The sequence below is a fragment of the Orcinus orca genome, chromosome 13, assembly GCF_937001465.1.
Source record: "Orcinus orca chromosome 13, mOrcOrc1.1, whole genome shotgun sequence".
In the NCBI taxonomy this organism is placed as follows: domain Eukaryota; kingdom Metazoa; phylum Chordata; class Mammalia; order Artiodactyla; family Delphinidae; genus Orcinus; species Orcinus orca.
Window position 1 is genome coordinate 85488025 of NC_064571.1, and position 16688 is coordinate 85504712.

The following is a 16688-nucleotide window of genomic DNA, read 5'->3' on the forward strand; positions in this document are numbered from 1 at the left end:
AGTTAAGTATTGCAGCCCTCCAATGCCCTCTGCTGAGTAGCAGTTCCGATATTTATTGAACGAAGGTTTTATCAAACATCTGCTGTGCCTCAGATACTGTTCATGGTATTTGTCCTATTGCCGTTTAATCTAATCCACACAGTGGCTTTATTATCCCCATTTTATGAATAATAATTTTGAGGGTGGGGCAGTTAAATAGCTCCCCCGTCTCCACAATTGATAAGTACTGGAGTCGGGACGTGAGCTGTTTTCTGACTCATGGGTCCACCTGTCTGTTCCCCACGTCTCCGCCCGGTTGTCCAACGAGCATCTCACACTGAACTTGCCTAAAACAGAATTCCCAATTTCCCTTCCCTGTTCCTCCTGCACTCCTTCTCAGCCAGCCCTATCCTTCTGTTTCTTGCTGTGGTCAAAAACCTTGGTGGCTTCAGGTCTCAAACCCTGTATCTGATCCGTCGTCAAATCTTCATCAAATCTCACCGTCTTTACCGTCAGAAGGTGGCTGGAATCCATTTCACAAGGCCTGTGCCGTCACCCTGGTCTGGGGTGCCGTTCTCGCCTGTCTCTTAGCCCCATCCCAGCACCCCAAAGTCCTTTCCACCCAGAGCTGGAATATACCCATTTAGAACCAAGTTAGTTCTCTCCTGTCACCCTCCACAGTTCCCAGTGTGTCTTGGGTCACAGCCTGTGTCCTCACAGCGCCCTGCAGAAGCCTCCTAGATCTGATCCCTGCCCCCTGTCTGTCTTCACCATCTGTTCCTGTCCTTACTTGCCTCCTCCAGTCACATCAGTGTCCTTACCAGCCTTCCAGCAGGCCAGTCACACCCACCTGGGGACTGGTGAACTTGCCTCACCAGGGCTTGCTCCCTGACTCAAGTTCTCTGTGAAACATCACCCCCGGGTGAGGCCAGTCCTCACCTGCATCCTGGCACTCCCTCTCCCCCACCCCGATGAGCAGAACAACAGCTGGCATATGATATATTGACCTGTAAGTTCATCTGTTATCCATCCCTCCCCAGTACAAGAACGAGAACCCTGTCTCATTCACGGCTGTGTCTCCAGCACCTGGTGCCTTGTAGGTGCTCATTAGATACTTGTTTTCAGAATGACGGAGTAAAGGGGATGGATGGATGGCTCAGAAGCCTTTTCCTTCCTCTCTCACTGCACATTCCTTTGGTGTTAGGTCCGTGGGGTTTGTCGGTTTCAGTGGGTTTTGCTGTTTTGGAGGAGAGAACACCTGTGTATCAGACATGCCTGAGAGTGGAGAAGTAAGTTTGGTTCTGTTGTTAGGTCCCTTGTACCCTGGTGACAAACTGACCTTTACCTAGCAGGTGCTCGTAGTTGCTTTGTGGCAGCATTGTTAGAGTTCAGCAGTCTCCTAGAGATGATGGAACAATCCAGAAAGTGATTGTTCTTTTTTCGTATTCATTCTCTGATAATGTTTAACTACAGTTTGAGTTTCACTGTGTGATAGAAGTAAATCCCATTACTCTCCTTCTTTGTAGAGGAAAAAAAAAAAAGCATGTCAATGTTTTAGTTAAAAAGCAAAGTTAATTTGTACCCTTTTAAAAAAATTATAAGAAGTCTAGAGTTGTTAGTTCTTGACGTCTTATTTTATGTTACCCGAAGCTCTTTCATCGGTTGAGGTATTTGTTTTGAATAGCTAGGTGGCACATTTTTCCATGTTCCTGGCAGAGTGCCGGGGAGAAAGTGTGTGTAGTTCCACCTGAATCTAGCGATGTCGTGGTGCAGAACGTGCAGGCGGCTCCATCCAGGCCCGGACCTCACTCCATGGAGGCCCGGCAGCCGACTGCCTGCCCTCCCCACTCCACCTCGCAGCCTCCGCCCCAGGGAAGCAGGAGCGTCTGATTCACGTCGCGTTATCTCAGACGTCCAAGGACCTGGGAAGCGATTAGATATTGGAGGCAAACAGGTAGTTAAAATGTCAATAAAGGTGTAAGTGAAAATTGCCTGAGTCACTCTAACTGTCGCCATTCAGGTATTTGTGAACAAAGTGCATGGCTCGGAAAACCACTGCAGCTCATCTCTTTGTCAACCCTGGGAGCGTTTCCACTTAGAAGCGTCCTCTGTGCACGCACGCCACCCCTGCCTCCGTCACTCTGCTCTGTCTCCCAGCCAGGCTCCTGCCTGTGTGGGACTCATCGGTCTGCCTTCCCCTCTGGTTTACTCTTCTGAGCTCTCGTTAGTCTATTCCTCCCATGCTGAGCTTCCCCCTAGTCCTTTTTTGCTTTCATTCATAAAGTGCTCCTTCATAGTCACTCTGTAATGATTTTGTCTTCTGTCATGTTCCTGTCACATTAGCCACCCCCTGACCCCTGCCTGGGGCAGGTTGGACCAGAGGCTGTGGAATGGCCACCCCTTTAAAACCAAAGGAAATGTTCAGGGGTAACAATCGTCGGTTAAGGAAACAGAGAAGCGATGAGAGACATTTTTACAAGCCGGTCAGAACTTTGAGCCCGAGTATATAGCAGGTGCCGAGGGTACAGAGGTGAACAGGGCAGGGTTCCTGCTGCTAAGTAGTCCATGGGTTTTGTGGTGACAGGAAAATAACCCAATAATTACAGAACAGTCTGGTGCCTGTTTTCAAGCACAGAGGAGAGCGGACAGGAGGGAAGGAATATAATCAACCTCCGGAAGGAGTGATGGGTCTTGACACTCAGAAGATTCAGTTGATGTGGTATTTTAGAAATATTTATTCAGCACACATCCTGTGCCAGGCACTGTGCTCGGCACTGGAGGGTCCGTGGTGAGAAAGACTGTTAGCTCCATATAGCAGGGACCTTCTAAAGAGGGAAGAGAGATTTTAAAACACAGCCATCACTGGATAAATGAAACACTCATGAATGTGAAGAATTCTTTGAAGGAAATAAACAGGACGCTGAGATGAAGTGAAGGGCGTGTGTTGCATTTGGGCAGAGGTGGCTGCTGGGGAGGAGCTGCGCACGGGCCTCTTGTACGAAGGGACTGTTAGCCTGAGACCTGAAGCAGGGGACGGGGATCTCCTTGCAAAGCAGCTCCAGGAGGAAGCAGCATCTGGGGAGAGTCTGGAGCACGTGGGTCTGCCCCCCGCCTTCTTCCCACCTCTGTTAGGGAGCGTGCTCCTTGGAACCACTCTGTCCCCCGACGCAGCTCACTTGCATGAGAGCCTGCGTCCCGCACACCTGATAGAGTAGAAGTTGCTTGGGGCTGCCAGTAGGCACAGTAAGGGCACGCACTCAAGAAGCATGTATTTGCCTTTGGGGAACATCTGATGTATATGGACCTAACAATTTAGTACGTCACTGAGCTGATAGTATAAATTTAATAATTATTTTTTCAGGTGTTTTTATGATGTTTTAAGGTGATGCGAGAATTAAAATTTAGAACCGAAGAGTATTTTCTCATCCATTTTTTAACTAAACTATGAAGAGAATTAGGCAGGTGAGAAAAATGATTCTTTTCCCCCAGGGAAATGGGAGTTACAAGGTATTTTTATAATCCTCAAAGGCATGTAAAATATCTTGCAAAGTTAAAAAATAAATGGCAACTGGGTGTTGAAAGCAAGCAGCCTGGGGGATAGGTTAGCCGAGGAATAATTTCCTGAGAGTGAGTGATGTATGTGTAGGAACTGACCTTTAAGGGAACTCAAGAGGAATCCTCTCTGTTAGTACTTTGAGTTTAAGAGCAATCGTCATCTGACAGGTTTTTCGTGAGATCTTGCCTGTTAGGTGAGGACAGTGGGCTGTAAGTTCTCGGGGGGCCCAGGTCTGTGCATCTCATGCCAGCGGTCGGACCATTTACAACAAACCCTTGATGACGTTGCTGACACGGTGAGAAATCACCTCCTTTCTTTACATGTTTGAAGATGCTGGTTGTTTTGGTGAAGGTGGCAGTCTGTGCTCTGAGCAGTGGGCACGGGGAGGGGTGGGGGTGGGAGGGTAGGGGGGAAGCTCAGGGTCTTCGTGGTGCCGCTCCCCGGCTGCGATGGGCCTTCCATGATTTCCTCCTGGTTTTATTGAGATTCCAAAACTATAAACAGGTAACTTAGGGTTAATTGTTCTTTAATACTCATGTCTGTAAGCTAACATAAAGGATGAAAATGTAGCCTGGTGGGTTTTCTTATGTGGATTTTGGTTTTCTTCTCAAGTTATCCATTCAATTAGAGATTAGGAAATACGGGAAAACGGTTGCCATTTTCTCACTTGTGACGCACATTTAAAGTCCTCTTTCTGTGGAGTGTAACCTGGTTTGTGTGCGTTCAGTACTGCTCCAGGGCATTTTAACAGCTGCTCCCCCGCCTTGCCTGGCTCCTGGAATAGCGACATAGATGTCGTCCTTTCTCTTTTAGCCCATTTCCCTCTTTCTGCTTTGCTCCACATTTCTTACCCAAACTCCTTTAATTTTCTACCTATTCGCCTTTTCCCAGGCGACTTACTTTCCATCTTTAAATTCAGCCCTGAGGCAAAAGGCAGCACAGAGTATTGAAAAGTACTGAGTGAGAGTGGGGTGATGGGGTCCCCTCTGGTGGCTGTGTGGTCCTCAGCTCTGGCCTCAGGTTACAGGCAGGAAGTGAGGAGGTGGGGCTGCATCTCTGCTCACACGGGTTTCCTTTAGAGGATGAGCCTTTTCTTAGAGCAAGGGAGAGAACCCAGATCCCCTGTCTTCTGTCGCTTCCCCAAACATAACAGCCCTGGAGTTCTCTTTGAAATTCCTTGGGGTCTTGTTTTTATTTAAAAATTTCAGGGTTTTGTAGTCATAAGCAGAATAAAAACTCTTTCATATATCATAAGTATTATTTTAAATTTCTTCTTGTAAAATATTTATTTTCTGTTTTGTCATAGCCCAATGATGATAATTACCCAGAAGATCACTAGTTTGGCTTGCGAAATTCATGATGGTAAGAATTTGGAAATTAATTTTTCATCACCGAAAAGGTTATATTCCAACCATCCTTTGTTTGAGAGATTATGATAACTTTCTGTTAGAGGAAATAAAGGGATGGCGGTAAGATAGGGAAAATATTGAACTCTGCTTAAGGCTACTAACGTGTGTTTGTTTTCTTTCACTGTTTATTCTTAATTTTGCATTCAGTTCAGTGACAGAAACAAAGTAAAATAGTGTGAGTCAGGCCCGTGACCCACATCAGTGGCACTTTAAAATACGAAGGAAATAGACATTTGGTCTAAATCAAGTTTTATTAATCCCTGCTTCATCTCTGTGTTACATTTGTATTAAAATCTGCATGTTTTCCCCCTGCCCCACTCCCTTATACACATGAACACACGCACACTTACGTATCCTTTTAGTACAAATACGTACATATTCATATTCTGTATCCTCAGTGAATGGACACCTTGCCGTGGCAAATGCTGGCAGTCAGGACTCTGAGTCCTAAGAGTTAGACTCTGGTTTCTTCAGAGATTGAAGGAGGATTCTCTATAGGACAATCATTTATATGTAGCCTGGATGGATTTGCAGCCTCCTAGTATCCATCACCCATCCTGTGCCACCTGCTCGGGAAGACCCACAAGAATTTTCGAAGTGTGTTGTTGCTTCTTAGACCTCCTCTGGCCTTTAAACTGGGTTTAAGATTTAGCAATTTGAGGACTTCCCTGGTGGCACAGTGGTTGAGAGTCCACCTGCCGATGCAGGGGACACGGGTTCGTGCCCCGGTCCGGGAAGATCCCACATGCTGCGGAGTGGCTGGGCCCGTGAGCCATGGCCGCTGAGCCTGTGCGTCCGGAGCCTGTGCTCCGCAACGGGAGAGGCCACAACAGTGAGAGGCCCGCGTACCGCAAAAAAAAAAAAAGATTTAGTAAGTTGATGTGTAATCATAGGTAACATTCTCCTGTTTGGAGGAAAGGTAAAGAAGTGGTTGAAGATGGTATACTGAGTTCAGTTTCATTCACTAGAGTCACGTAGGAGTGAGGAAATCCTTCCTTGCTTTATACTGTCCATACCATTGAGGTTAGTCATTGGAATCGTCCAATAATAGAAACATTTTCATGCCTCCTTTTGAAAAGTACTATTAAATATGCTAGCATTGGGGAACTTTTAAATGTAATAATACTTTCCTTTAGAAAAGAGTCAAATTAGTTCCCTGACATGTGTTATTTATTTTGCCCAGAGCTGGACGTGTTTGGTTATATGATGGTCCTTTCACATGATTGAGCCTGTGTTGTAATGAGAAAGAAAGGGACTAGTTATACCAAATAGTTAGGCCAAAATTGGGATTATAACCTGAATTTCGAAGGAGGAAAGTAATGCAAGTGTGAATGGGAAGAAATACCATTCTTTTCTTGGGAGAAATCATAATTGATAAATTGCCTATTTTTATTTCTCAGGGATGTTTCGAAAGGATGAAGAACTGACTCCATCACAGAGAGGCTTAGCGGTAAGGTATGTGCCTTTAAATCGTCTCCTGCCGAGGTTCACGCTGTCCCTGCTGGGGACACACACTTACTCATGGCCAAGGCTAACTTGTCCTCCTAGAAGCTCTTAGTTCATGAAAACCAAACGATCCTCCGTCTGCACGCCTCCCGCCCCAAAATCCGGCTGGGCTGGGCCTCCCTCTAAGACTCCCACAGCACCTTGAGTATTTCATCATACAGCAGCACCTCCTGTGCACCACGAGGCAGCTACAAAGTCTTCTGTCCCTTCTGCGAGGCTCTGAGTTCCCTGAAGACAGGAAGGTTGTTTGGTCTTCATGTAGTAATTATGAGTCATAATCACAGCTACCATTTATAGACCAATGACCTGATGGCAGGTGCTGGGCTTAGATGTGTTAATATAGCACAGAGATGCCATGTTTGGAAATAATGAAGAACCAGCGAGATACTCTCATTGGTACTTGAGGAATTCACTGTGGGAGAGCCTGCTCCTTGTTTACTGTGCGTCCTCTGTGGACTCCTCTGAGGAATAGCTTAATAGCTTGACAGGGCCTATCTTAATCTAATATAATTAGACGTCAGATACTCAATTTACCTAAAGAAGAACTTCCCACAAGCACCTCGTTTCCTGTAAATCTGGAACTAATAATATATTCTTGGCTGTCAGAAGAATGAAATGGTTTGTGTAGTAGGAAGGCCCTACCCTCAGTGCTCACCTTTGATCCCAGGTAGTACGTCTTGAGGATCTTCTTATATTTTCCCCATCTTTAAAATGATTCTATTTTGATATTCACTCTAGCCAGTCTTTATATATCAGCGAATATGCACTTGAATTTATTTAGCTGCTAAGAGGTTAGTTTGACCTTGGCTCTGTGATCTGTAGGAGTCCTGGGTCCATCCCAGGAACCGCTTGTCAGGAACCACTCAGCCCTGGTCCCCCCTTTCCCTCCCACACGGCCACCTGGCAAGACCCCAGACCCGGTTACATTCAACTCTCCGCCTGCCCGAACAGCAGAAGAAGGCAGAGTGGAAAAACGTTGTCTTGCTGATTGGAGTGTTTCGGATTTGTTACCCCAGGTTTAAAGCTACGGAGCTCAGTATTAACCACAGTTCCCCTGCCTCCTCCCCGCCGGCCACTCACTTTCCACCTGCTGCAGCATTGGGAACAGCGTCCTCCTTTCTCCCCCACTCCCAGCACCCCGTCCCCGACATGCACGTGGGATGGTGTTTGCTTTTTGGAGAAAATAAGGCAACTCTGCTTCATTCTGCGACCGCCAAACCTACCAGCCTGCCTGTGTCTGTAACAGAATACTCTCCTTTCCTTCCCAGTGCCACGTATACACCGTCCGCAGTCCAGCCCAAGGCCAACTTTTCACGTCAGCGCTGAGTCCAGTTGCTTCTTGAGTACAAAACTCAAGGATTTTGCTTCTTCGGTTATCCCATCTTGTGCATTGTCGCTCATCCGTTTTTCCCCCCTGTGGGCTCATTCCCACCAACTTAAAGGGAAAAGACTCCTTGACCTCACAGCCCCTTCCAGCTTCCACCCATGACTCTCCACTCCTTTAGAGCAAGACTCCTTGAAGGATTTCTCTATTCTTACTTCCTCATCTCCTTTTCTCTCCCCAACCCACTGCAGTCAGGTTTCTGTCCTCGATGCTTGTCTGCCACCATTCTTTCAAGGTTGCTCTTCACCTTGGCAGATTTAATGGTCCGCCTCGGTCTGTAGGCCGCTCGACCTCTCAGCACCGCGTGACCCGTTGGCTCGCTCAGTCCGTGAAACACCTTCGCCGCTTACCATCCGGGCCACCACGTGCATCTCACCGTCCTCGTGCCTCACCGGCTGCTTCTCTTGGTCTCCTCTGCTGAATCCCTCTGCCTCACTGCGAAGTGTTCCTGTGCTGCTGGGCACATCCTTGGACTTTTCCATCTTCTCCGGGCGATTGCTTGCCTTCCATTGGCTTTAATACCGTCCACGCATTTGAAGTCTCCTATGTTTATATCCCTATCCAGCCTCTCTCCTGGGCCCCAGCCTCGTATGTCCACCTGCCATTGCAGCATCCAGGTGTGGAGGGTAAACAGTGTCTCAGATGGAACCTGTTTGGAACAGGACTTCTGATTTCTGTGTCCCTTGTCCCGCACCCCAACCCCATCTGTTCTTCCACCGTTACTTCCCTCCCAGCTGCCTCGCTTTCTACCTGGTCCACTGACATCACCGCGGCCTAACCTCGCTCTCCACCTGGTCCACTGTCCGAGCTTTTCTGGCTGCTCTCCAGCCCACCCGGCAGCCAGAGATTCTTTTACTACGTATTGGATTATATTATCACCCTCTCCTGATGAAAACCCTCCCGTGGCTCCTCATGCCATCGAGAATAAACTAACAAAGGTCTGACGGCCACCTGGCAGGTCCCACAGGAGCCGTAGCCTCCTTTCCTCCCTACTCAGCCCGCCCGTCACTGCACAGCCCTCCCCTCCAGCACCCTGTAGCCCTTGGCCCTGCTTTACTTTCCTTCATCATGTGTATCACTGTCTGATGTTTTATAATATATTTATGGAGATTGTCCCTCTCCCTGGCCCCCACTTGTCAGCTCCAGGAGGACAGACCTTCGTCTTCCTTATCATTACATTCCCATCTCCTCAACGGCAGTTTGCCCTGGGGTGCTTGTGGGCCCCAGGAGATATTTGCCAATGCCAGGGACATTTTTGGTTGTCACTGAAGGAGAGGGGCGGTGCTACTGACTTCTGCCAGGTCAAGGCCAGGGATGTGGCTAACGTCCTACAGTGCACAGGACGGTCCCCTTCAACAAAGAAATATTGTCCCTAAATGTCAGTAACGCTGAGCCTGAGCAGCCCTAACCTGGGATGACGCACAGTTAATATCAAATAAGTATTTATGGAATGAAGAACGAATCTCCCACTTGATGTCATAAATAGAGTATTACAGTTATACTTAGTTCTCGTTTCATAGCACGTAGTATAGTTATCTGCCTCTTTCCTAACATGACTTGTCATTTGTACGTCAGCAAGTTTCATGGTTCAGAATCATCTGTCCTTGAAAATTGTGATACATATTTGGACACGGTAAGATTGAGATGCGCCTTGACAACCTGGCGTTGTTTTGGTCTTGAAATAAGTGGTGTTGAAAATGGGGCTCTGTTGCCTGAGCACAGGGGCTCTTCGGCAGCTTTGTGACGACGGGGCACTCGTCCAGGTGTGCGAGGTGGTGAGAAGGCCCTCTGTTACGTGGAAAGAACTACAAGAGAAAATCTGCCGAAACATTTTGCTCCCAATCACTCGTGAGCCCTCAAGAAAAATGACTTAACGTTCCAAAAACTTTTAAATGTAGAAAAGTAATTCAGGAAGAAATTTTTAAGGAGTTTTGGCTAAGGGGTGACCTAGCTGAGTGTCAGTTGGGCCAGAAGCACTGTTTTCTCTTTGTTTTATTTAATAAAAATATACGTGAGGGGGTTCCGTCGACTCCTCTTGGCCATAGAGACTGTGCTTTTTTAGGAGATCGCCTGTCATATTAGAGAGGAAGACAGGGCTGTAACACGTTCAAGAGCCTACTTACTCTCCCCAGGTGTAGTTGTGCTTTTATTTGTGGTAGTTTATAGCTGTCAGTGGATGGCAGACTTCACAGATGGAGCTGGTTTTAAAAAATAAAAAAAATACACTTCTGATGCATTTACATGATAATATACATGGTCTGCATAATCTCCTACGTTATTAACTGGTTTTCTCCCGGTTACCTGCATTGAGAACTGGAATGCTTCGTACACTTTAGATACTGTGTGCCATTTGGACTGACCTGAGAGCAGTTGAATTAAAAATGTTGCAGTAGGGCTTCCCTGGTGGTGCAGTGGTTGGGAGTCTGCCTGCCAATGCAGGGGACGTGGGTTCGAGCCCTGGTCCGGGAAGATCCCACATGCTGCGGAGCAACTAAGCCCGTGTGCCGCAACTACTGAGCCCACGTGCCACAACTACTGAAGCCTGCACACCTAGAGCCCATGCTCCACAACAAGAGAAGCCACCGAAATGAGAAGCCCGCGCACTGCAACGAAGAGCAGCCCCCGCTCACCGCAACTAGAGAAAGCCCGTGCGCAGCAACGAAGACCCGACGCAGCCAAAAATTAATTAAAAAAAAAATGTTGCACAACATCCTTGATTCCTTTCTCCCTTACGCCGCACATCCGGTCCATCCGCAGACCCCAGGGCTGTCCTGCCAGAATGCAGGCAGACGCTGCTGCTCCGCGGCCCCAGCCCCGTCACCTCCCCCTGGAGGTCAGCGGCCTCCTGACTGGTCTTCCCCGTCCACCCTTCTCTGTCCACACCCAGGGGCTAGAGGGGTTCTTTCAAAACGTAGGTATTTTAAAAGCCGACCGTAGTTTTTCAGCACATTCAGAATAAAATCCAAGGTTCCCTCCGCGCCTTGCAAGGCGGGCCCCTCACCTCGGCTCGCTGACTCCCTTCCTGCCTCTCTGCCTGGCTCAGCCTGCCCAGCCACACCGGGCTCCCTGCTGCTGGCCCTGCCCCCGGCTCAGGGCTTTTGCCCTCATCGTTCCCTCTGCCTGGAGCCCTTGTCCGGGACATTCACACGACTCGCACGTCTCCTGATCAGAGAGGCCTCCTCTGACTTATTAATATAACAAAATGCCCCCTTCTCCTTGCACGTAGCATCTCTGAAGTTACGTTATGTAGTTTTTTATTGTTTATTTTCTGCAGCTGTTCCGTAAGCTCTATGAATGCAGCGTTCCTCTGTTTGGTTTACTGCGGTATCTCTAGACCCTGGAGCGTGTGTGTAGTAGTCGGTGCACACGTAGATTTGTTAAATGAGTGAACGATTGAATAGTAAGAGATGATTCTTCCTGCCGTATCTTGTCCTCCTCGGGTTTGTTTCATCATGAGGAGTTAGGTGGAGACCCTTCGTAGTTGCTCATAAAGACCTGTATGGAAGCTCTTTTATCCAGAAATATTGTTGCGCATTCCTTCATCCTGAACCTTTAAATTCTCATTGTTTGGATGCAAATGAAAATCAGAGCTAGTTTTATTTTGGAAATGCTAAGAGAAGTGAGGATGGAGAAGATCATTCCTGTCACATTTTCTGGAAGCGAATGTTCCCTCTCACATGTTGCGTGTCTTTTCGTTGCAGACGCATGCCGAGCCTTCTGGAGTATTTAAGTTACAACTGTAACTTCATGGGAATCCTGGCAGGCCCACTCTGCTCTTACAAAGACTACATCACTTTCATCGAAGGCAGATCGTACCATGTGACACAATCAGGTGAACACGGAAAAGAAGAGATACAGTATGAAAAGACAGAGCCATCTCCAAATGTAAGGTCATGAGGTTCACCTGCAGCCTCTCTAACATGTATTGATTAGCCTTGTTTATTTCAAGATACTAATGTTTTCAAGTTTTGAGTTTACCCATCTTTTTCTTTAAAAACATTTTTCGAGGTAAATGACACTTCACACAGTACCTAGTGGTGATGCCTGGTAGAAGTACAATCATGACTGAAGAACAAAAATAAGGTTACTTTAAAAGCTGTGCTGCGTTCCTTAGTGAGGATAATGCTTTGTAGTCATGGAGTATTTTACAGAAAAGCCCATCTCGTGGCTCTGGCCGAGCCTCATTTTCCAGGCTTTTTCCTTAGCTGTACCTTACGTCTCTCCTCATGCTGACCATTGCCAGTTGAAATCTTACGCCTCTTTAAAGGCCTACTTCAGATATCACCTTTTCCATAAAACCTTGTCCAGTTTTCACAATACAGAAGATAATAATAGTGAACACTTTCCCAGCACTTTCAGCCCCTAGGACAGTCTTGCGGGGCAGACGCTTTATTCTCACGACTCCGCGTATGAGGAGGCTGAGACTCAGAGGCTAAGTAATTTGACCAGGGTTTCCAGGGTGGCAGTGGGAGAACCGGAATCCAAGGCCAGGCGGTCTGAGCCTCACACCCGAATGTCATCTTTATTCCTTGGAACAACTGATACTTCTTGTCCGGGGAGCCCGTGCGGCTCTGTGCAGGCCAAGTTCTGCTGGATTTGATCTGGTAGAATCTAAAGGTCCATGAGAAATAGGCCAGTCAACAAGTCTGTGAGACAAGAAGGTGGGGCTGGGGCTTCCCTGGTGGCGCAGTGGTTGAGAGTCCGCCTGCCGATGCAGGGGACACGGGTTCGTGCCCCGGTCCGGGAAGATCCCACATGCCGTGGAGCGGCTGGGCCCGTGAGTCATGGCCACTGAGCCTGCGCGTCTGGAGCCTGTGCTCCGCAACAAGAGAGGCTGCGATAGTGAGAGGCCCGCGCACCGCAATGAAGAGTGGCCCCCGCTCGCCGCAACTAGAAAAAGCCCTCGCACAGAAACGAAGACCCAACACAACCATAAATAAATAAATTAATTAATTTAAAAAAAAAAAAAGGTGGGGCTAGTATGCTTTCTCTGAATGTGGGGTTTGGAGCAGAGGACCAGCTCCTTGCTAAGTTATTATGAAACAAAGAGTGAATGAAGACGTGCACTCATTTGCAAAATCTCTCGTATTTTCTCTTTCGTGCCATGCAACTCATTGTGTTTTACACCAAAAAGATGCTCTCGTCTTCACAGTTTCCGTTAACTGGCCAAGTGTTAATTGATGAATGCCAGCTCAAACTGGGACGAGAAACTGGGTATATTCAGATCTCTTCGCTGACTGTTTTGTGTCAGGCTGACCACTTAACCCTTCAGAGGCCTCACTGCCGTAGGAGGAGCTCAAGGTACTTATAGACAGCTTCTATATCCCAGAGGTTTATTCTAGAATACTGAGAAGGGAATGAAATTAGGAATTTAGGAAATTCCTAGTAAGGAATTTAGGAATTTAGGAATTCCTAACTAGGAAATTAGGAATTAAAATGCTAGACTTAATTTTGTAAAATGCTGGAAAAATATCAAGTGCAACAAACATATAAGTAGTGGTAAATCAAACCCAACAAAAAACAGTGCAAAGTTGTGTATTACTTCTGTCATCTCACTCTGAATTTTTATGGGATTTGCTCTTAGAAAACATCACTTTCCTCCTTCAGGTCATGGACATCATAAATAAGAGATTGTTGACAATAGCAAATACTCTTCATATATTATCTCACTGTTTTAGTATATTTTAAATTTAAATTCCATATGTACATAGTTCACACAAACAGTGGTAGTTATTTACAGATCACTTAAAGGCACTTAGAAACTCTTTGTGTTGTGAGTGGGGTGTGTAGACTCTTTGAATCCAAAGTGGGTCAGTCAGGTACCCAGAGGCCCCTTTGTTGGGGGCCTCCCAGTTGTCTTTATCTGCGTTAGTTAAGATACAGGTTTGGCTGCTGAACCAAGGACCAAAATAACAGGAGGTTAAACAAGGTGGAAGTTTATTCTTCTCTTACAGGACAGCTCAAGTGTCAGCGGTCCATGGGTAATATGGCAGCTCCACGGGCGGGGGATCCAAGCTCCCGTTTTGGCCATCCTTAGGGCGTTTCCCTCATCCTCATGGTCTGAGGATGGTTCGCCACAGAAGTTGTCCATGTTACTTGTGACCACATAGCTACACTCAACTGCAAAGGAGGCTGTGACGTGTGGTCTTTAGCTAGACTTCACCGTGCGCAAATAGAAAATCCATTGCTATGTAAGAAGGGGGGCACGTCTCCTGGGGAACACCTGTCAGTCTCTGCTGTGATGCCGGTAGGTCTTTTCTCTGAGGCTGTTTGGTTTCTTGAGTGCGGGCTTCTCCCGTCTTCTGCCCCGGGTGTTCAGACTTGACTGCTGGTCTCTGGAGCTGGGAGGGAGGGGCTGCGGACATCGCCTCTCGGGATGCATCCACCACAGGCTCGATTCATTCCAGCCCCACTCTGGACCCGTGTCCTGAAGCCTGGCTCTTTTCTGGTTAGGCTTACCTGAGAGTTAACTTCTGGCTTCTTGCCAGTATGGGGGAGAGGAGGCTGAGGGAACTGGGGTTACACCTGGCTTCCCAGCTTCAGGCCCCCTCACCCCTGCCTTTCAGAGTTCCTGATCCCGCATTGACTTAGCTTTTTTGGGGACTCTCGTTGGTGTGTGTGCCAGCTGGTAGTTGAGATCAGGTATATGTTACTTTAACTTGTTTTAAACTGAGACCTGGAAACTAGTGTGTACAGTCTAATGGCCACAGTACTTCTCATTATGTTACTCAAGTGATGTATCCGATTTTTAGGTTCACATATGAGGTCATTCGGTTCATCTCACTTCATTTACAATTATAATTTTTCCCTAATTACCTGTTGCAAATTCAGATGTGTAGGTTAGATATTTTGGAGGTAGGAGTGAAGAAAAGGTAGCCTTACTTTACTGGAGGAAGCTTTGAAAGACGACCAGGAAAATGAGAATAAGAACAGTTGCAGCGAAGAGCCCTTGACCTTCCAGCGCCTCCTGACAATACGTAAAGACTTCGAAAGTGCAGGAATCAGGCATGTGCTCTGACTCTCGCCTTTGAGCCTTTCTTTTTGGCCCCATTACAGAAAGTGTTAAATACGGGTGTTCATCTGCAAATAACTGTAGTTAATTGGAATATTATTTGATTACTGTGCAGGACACTAAATCCAAGTATTTTGTTACATTCTTTCTTCTGGATCCAGCCTTTTCTTTCCTGTTTCTTTACCTCTGTGGCCTGTATAATCTCCTTTATATTGAATCAGATTGAAATAGTCTAGCCTACTGAAAACATAAAAACACCATGAGTTGGTGTTTTTCAAGGTAATTGAACCTTACCAGAATAAAGCTTATCCCTTTCTTTCCATCAGAATCTTTATGCAGATCTTTTTGTTTTCTTGGGTGTGGCTCTTTTGGTTTTATCATTTGAACAAAATTGCTTTAAAGAACTTTCAGGTTTAAAGAAACGTGAAAGTTGTTTATTGTAAAAATAGTTTTCCATGAAATACCTAGAATTTGGAAAGTAGGGAAAAAGCACAATGGAAAAAATAAGCCGTGTGTGTGTGTGTGTGTGTGTGTGTGTGTGTGTGTGTGTGTGTGTGTAGTCACGTAAAATCCACTACCAAAACTTACTAATGTTAACATTTTTACGTAGTCACCCTATACACCTGTGTTTGCTTTTAGTTTTTCTAAGTTTACTGAAAGTCCTGAAAATACACATTGGGGTTTCTAGTGTGATTTGAGCCATAACCCAGAGGCAGTCATTAGACATAAGGCTTCATGTGTTCATACTGAGACGGTGGCGGCTTTAAATGCTGAGCACGCCTGAGTTCAGGGTTTTGGATGGAGTTACAGGGTTAATACTGCCTTCAGGAGGAGTTATGTGGCAATAATACGTAAATACGTATCGATTAAGTTTATGAAGAGTCTCGTCTTGCTTTCAGGTGGCAGTTATTCGGAAGCTCTTAGTCTGTGGACTTTCCTTGTTTTTTCACTTGACCGTCTCTAAGACATTACCTGTGGAGTATAACATTGATGAGCATTTTCAAGCTACAGCTTCATGGCCGACCAAGGTTATCTATCTATACGTCTCTCTTTTGGCTGCCAGACCGAAATACTATTTTGCATGGACGTTAGGTAAGTGACACGTGAATAAACCTTTGTGTCAATGTGTGGAAGTATAAATCTTACCCTGGTGATAGCCGGGAGAGTACCCTGTTGAGAATATATAGTTCAAGACCAATGAGAAAAACTAGGGTCATCTATTCAGGAGAAGCAAACCTTATAGTTCATGTCCTACATATAAGGATAGAGCCTAAAAACTGTTAGGAGAGCCTAAAAACTGGATCAAGGCCCATTTTATTATAATATCATATAAAAATGAGAATGAATCTACTTTGACTGTTTAAGAATTAAAGATGATAGTATATGATAACGTACATCTTCTGGGAGAACACAGTAGTTTGTTACATAGGTTTGTAATAGTTTCTTTTCCTTTGTGTATTACAGCTGACGCTATCAATAATGCGGCAGGCTTTGGATTCAGAGGATATGACAAAAATGGAGCAGCTCGTTGGGACTTAATTTCCAATCTGAGAATTCAGCAAATAGAGGTTAGTAAATCATTAAGAAATTGGTTACCATATGACACTTTAAGTAGCATAATTTGCCTTCATAGGTTATGATGTGATGTCCCAACAGTGGTACTGAAAGATTTGTAATAATAATACTCATTCTTTCAATCAGCCAATATTTATTGGTCATCAACCATGTGCCCCAGGCCCTGGGGAACCGGTGAATAAGATCAGTACAATCTGGGCCCTCCTGGAGCTTTAATCTAGTGGGGGTTCCAGGGATACAGAAAGATTGGCTGTGATCAGAGAGGTA

At 46.2% G+C, this 16688-nt stretch overlaps 1 protein-coding gene across 1 annotated transcript in view; it reads left to right on the forward strand.

Annotated features, from left to right (window-relative positions):
• The window catches only part of MBOAT2 (membrane bound O-acyltransferase domain containing 2), a 117949-nt gene that overhangs the window by 85917 nt on the left and 15344 nt on the right, over positions 1-16688 (forward strand). The window contains exons 5-9 of the mRNA XM_004274904.4: positions 4842-4897; positions 6345-6399; positions 11536-11719; positions 15746-15938; positions 16311-16414. Coding sequence (XP_004274952.1) covers positions 4842-4897; positions 6345-6399; positions 11536-11719; positions 15746-15938; positions 16311-16414 — 592 coding nt within the window. The remainder of the gene's footprint in view (positions 1-4841; positions 4898-6344; positions 6400-11535; positions 11720-15745; positions 15939-16310; positions 16415-16688) is intronic.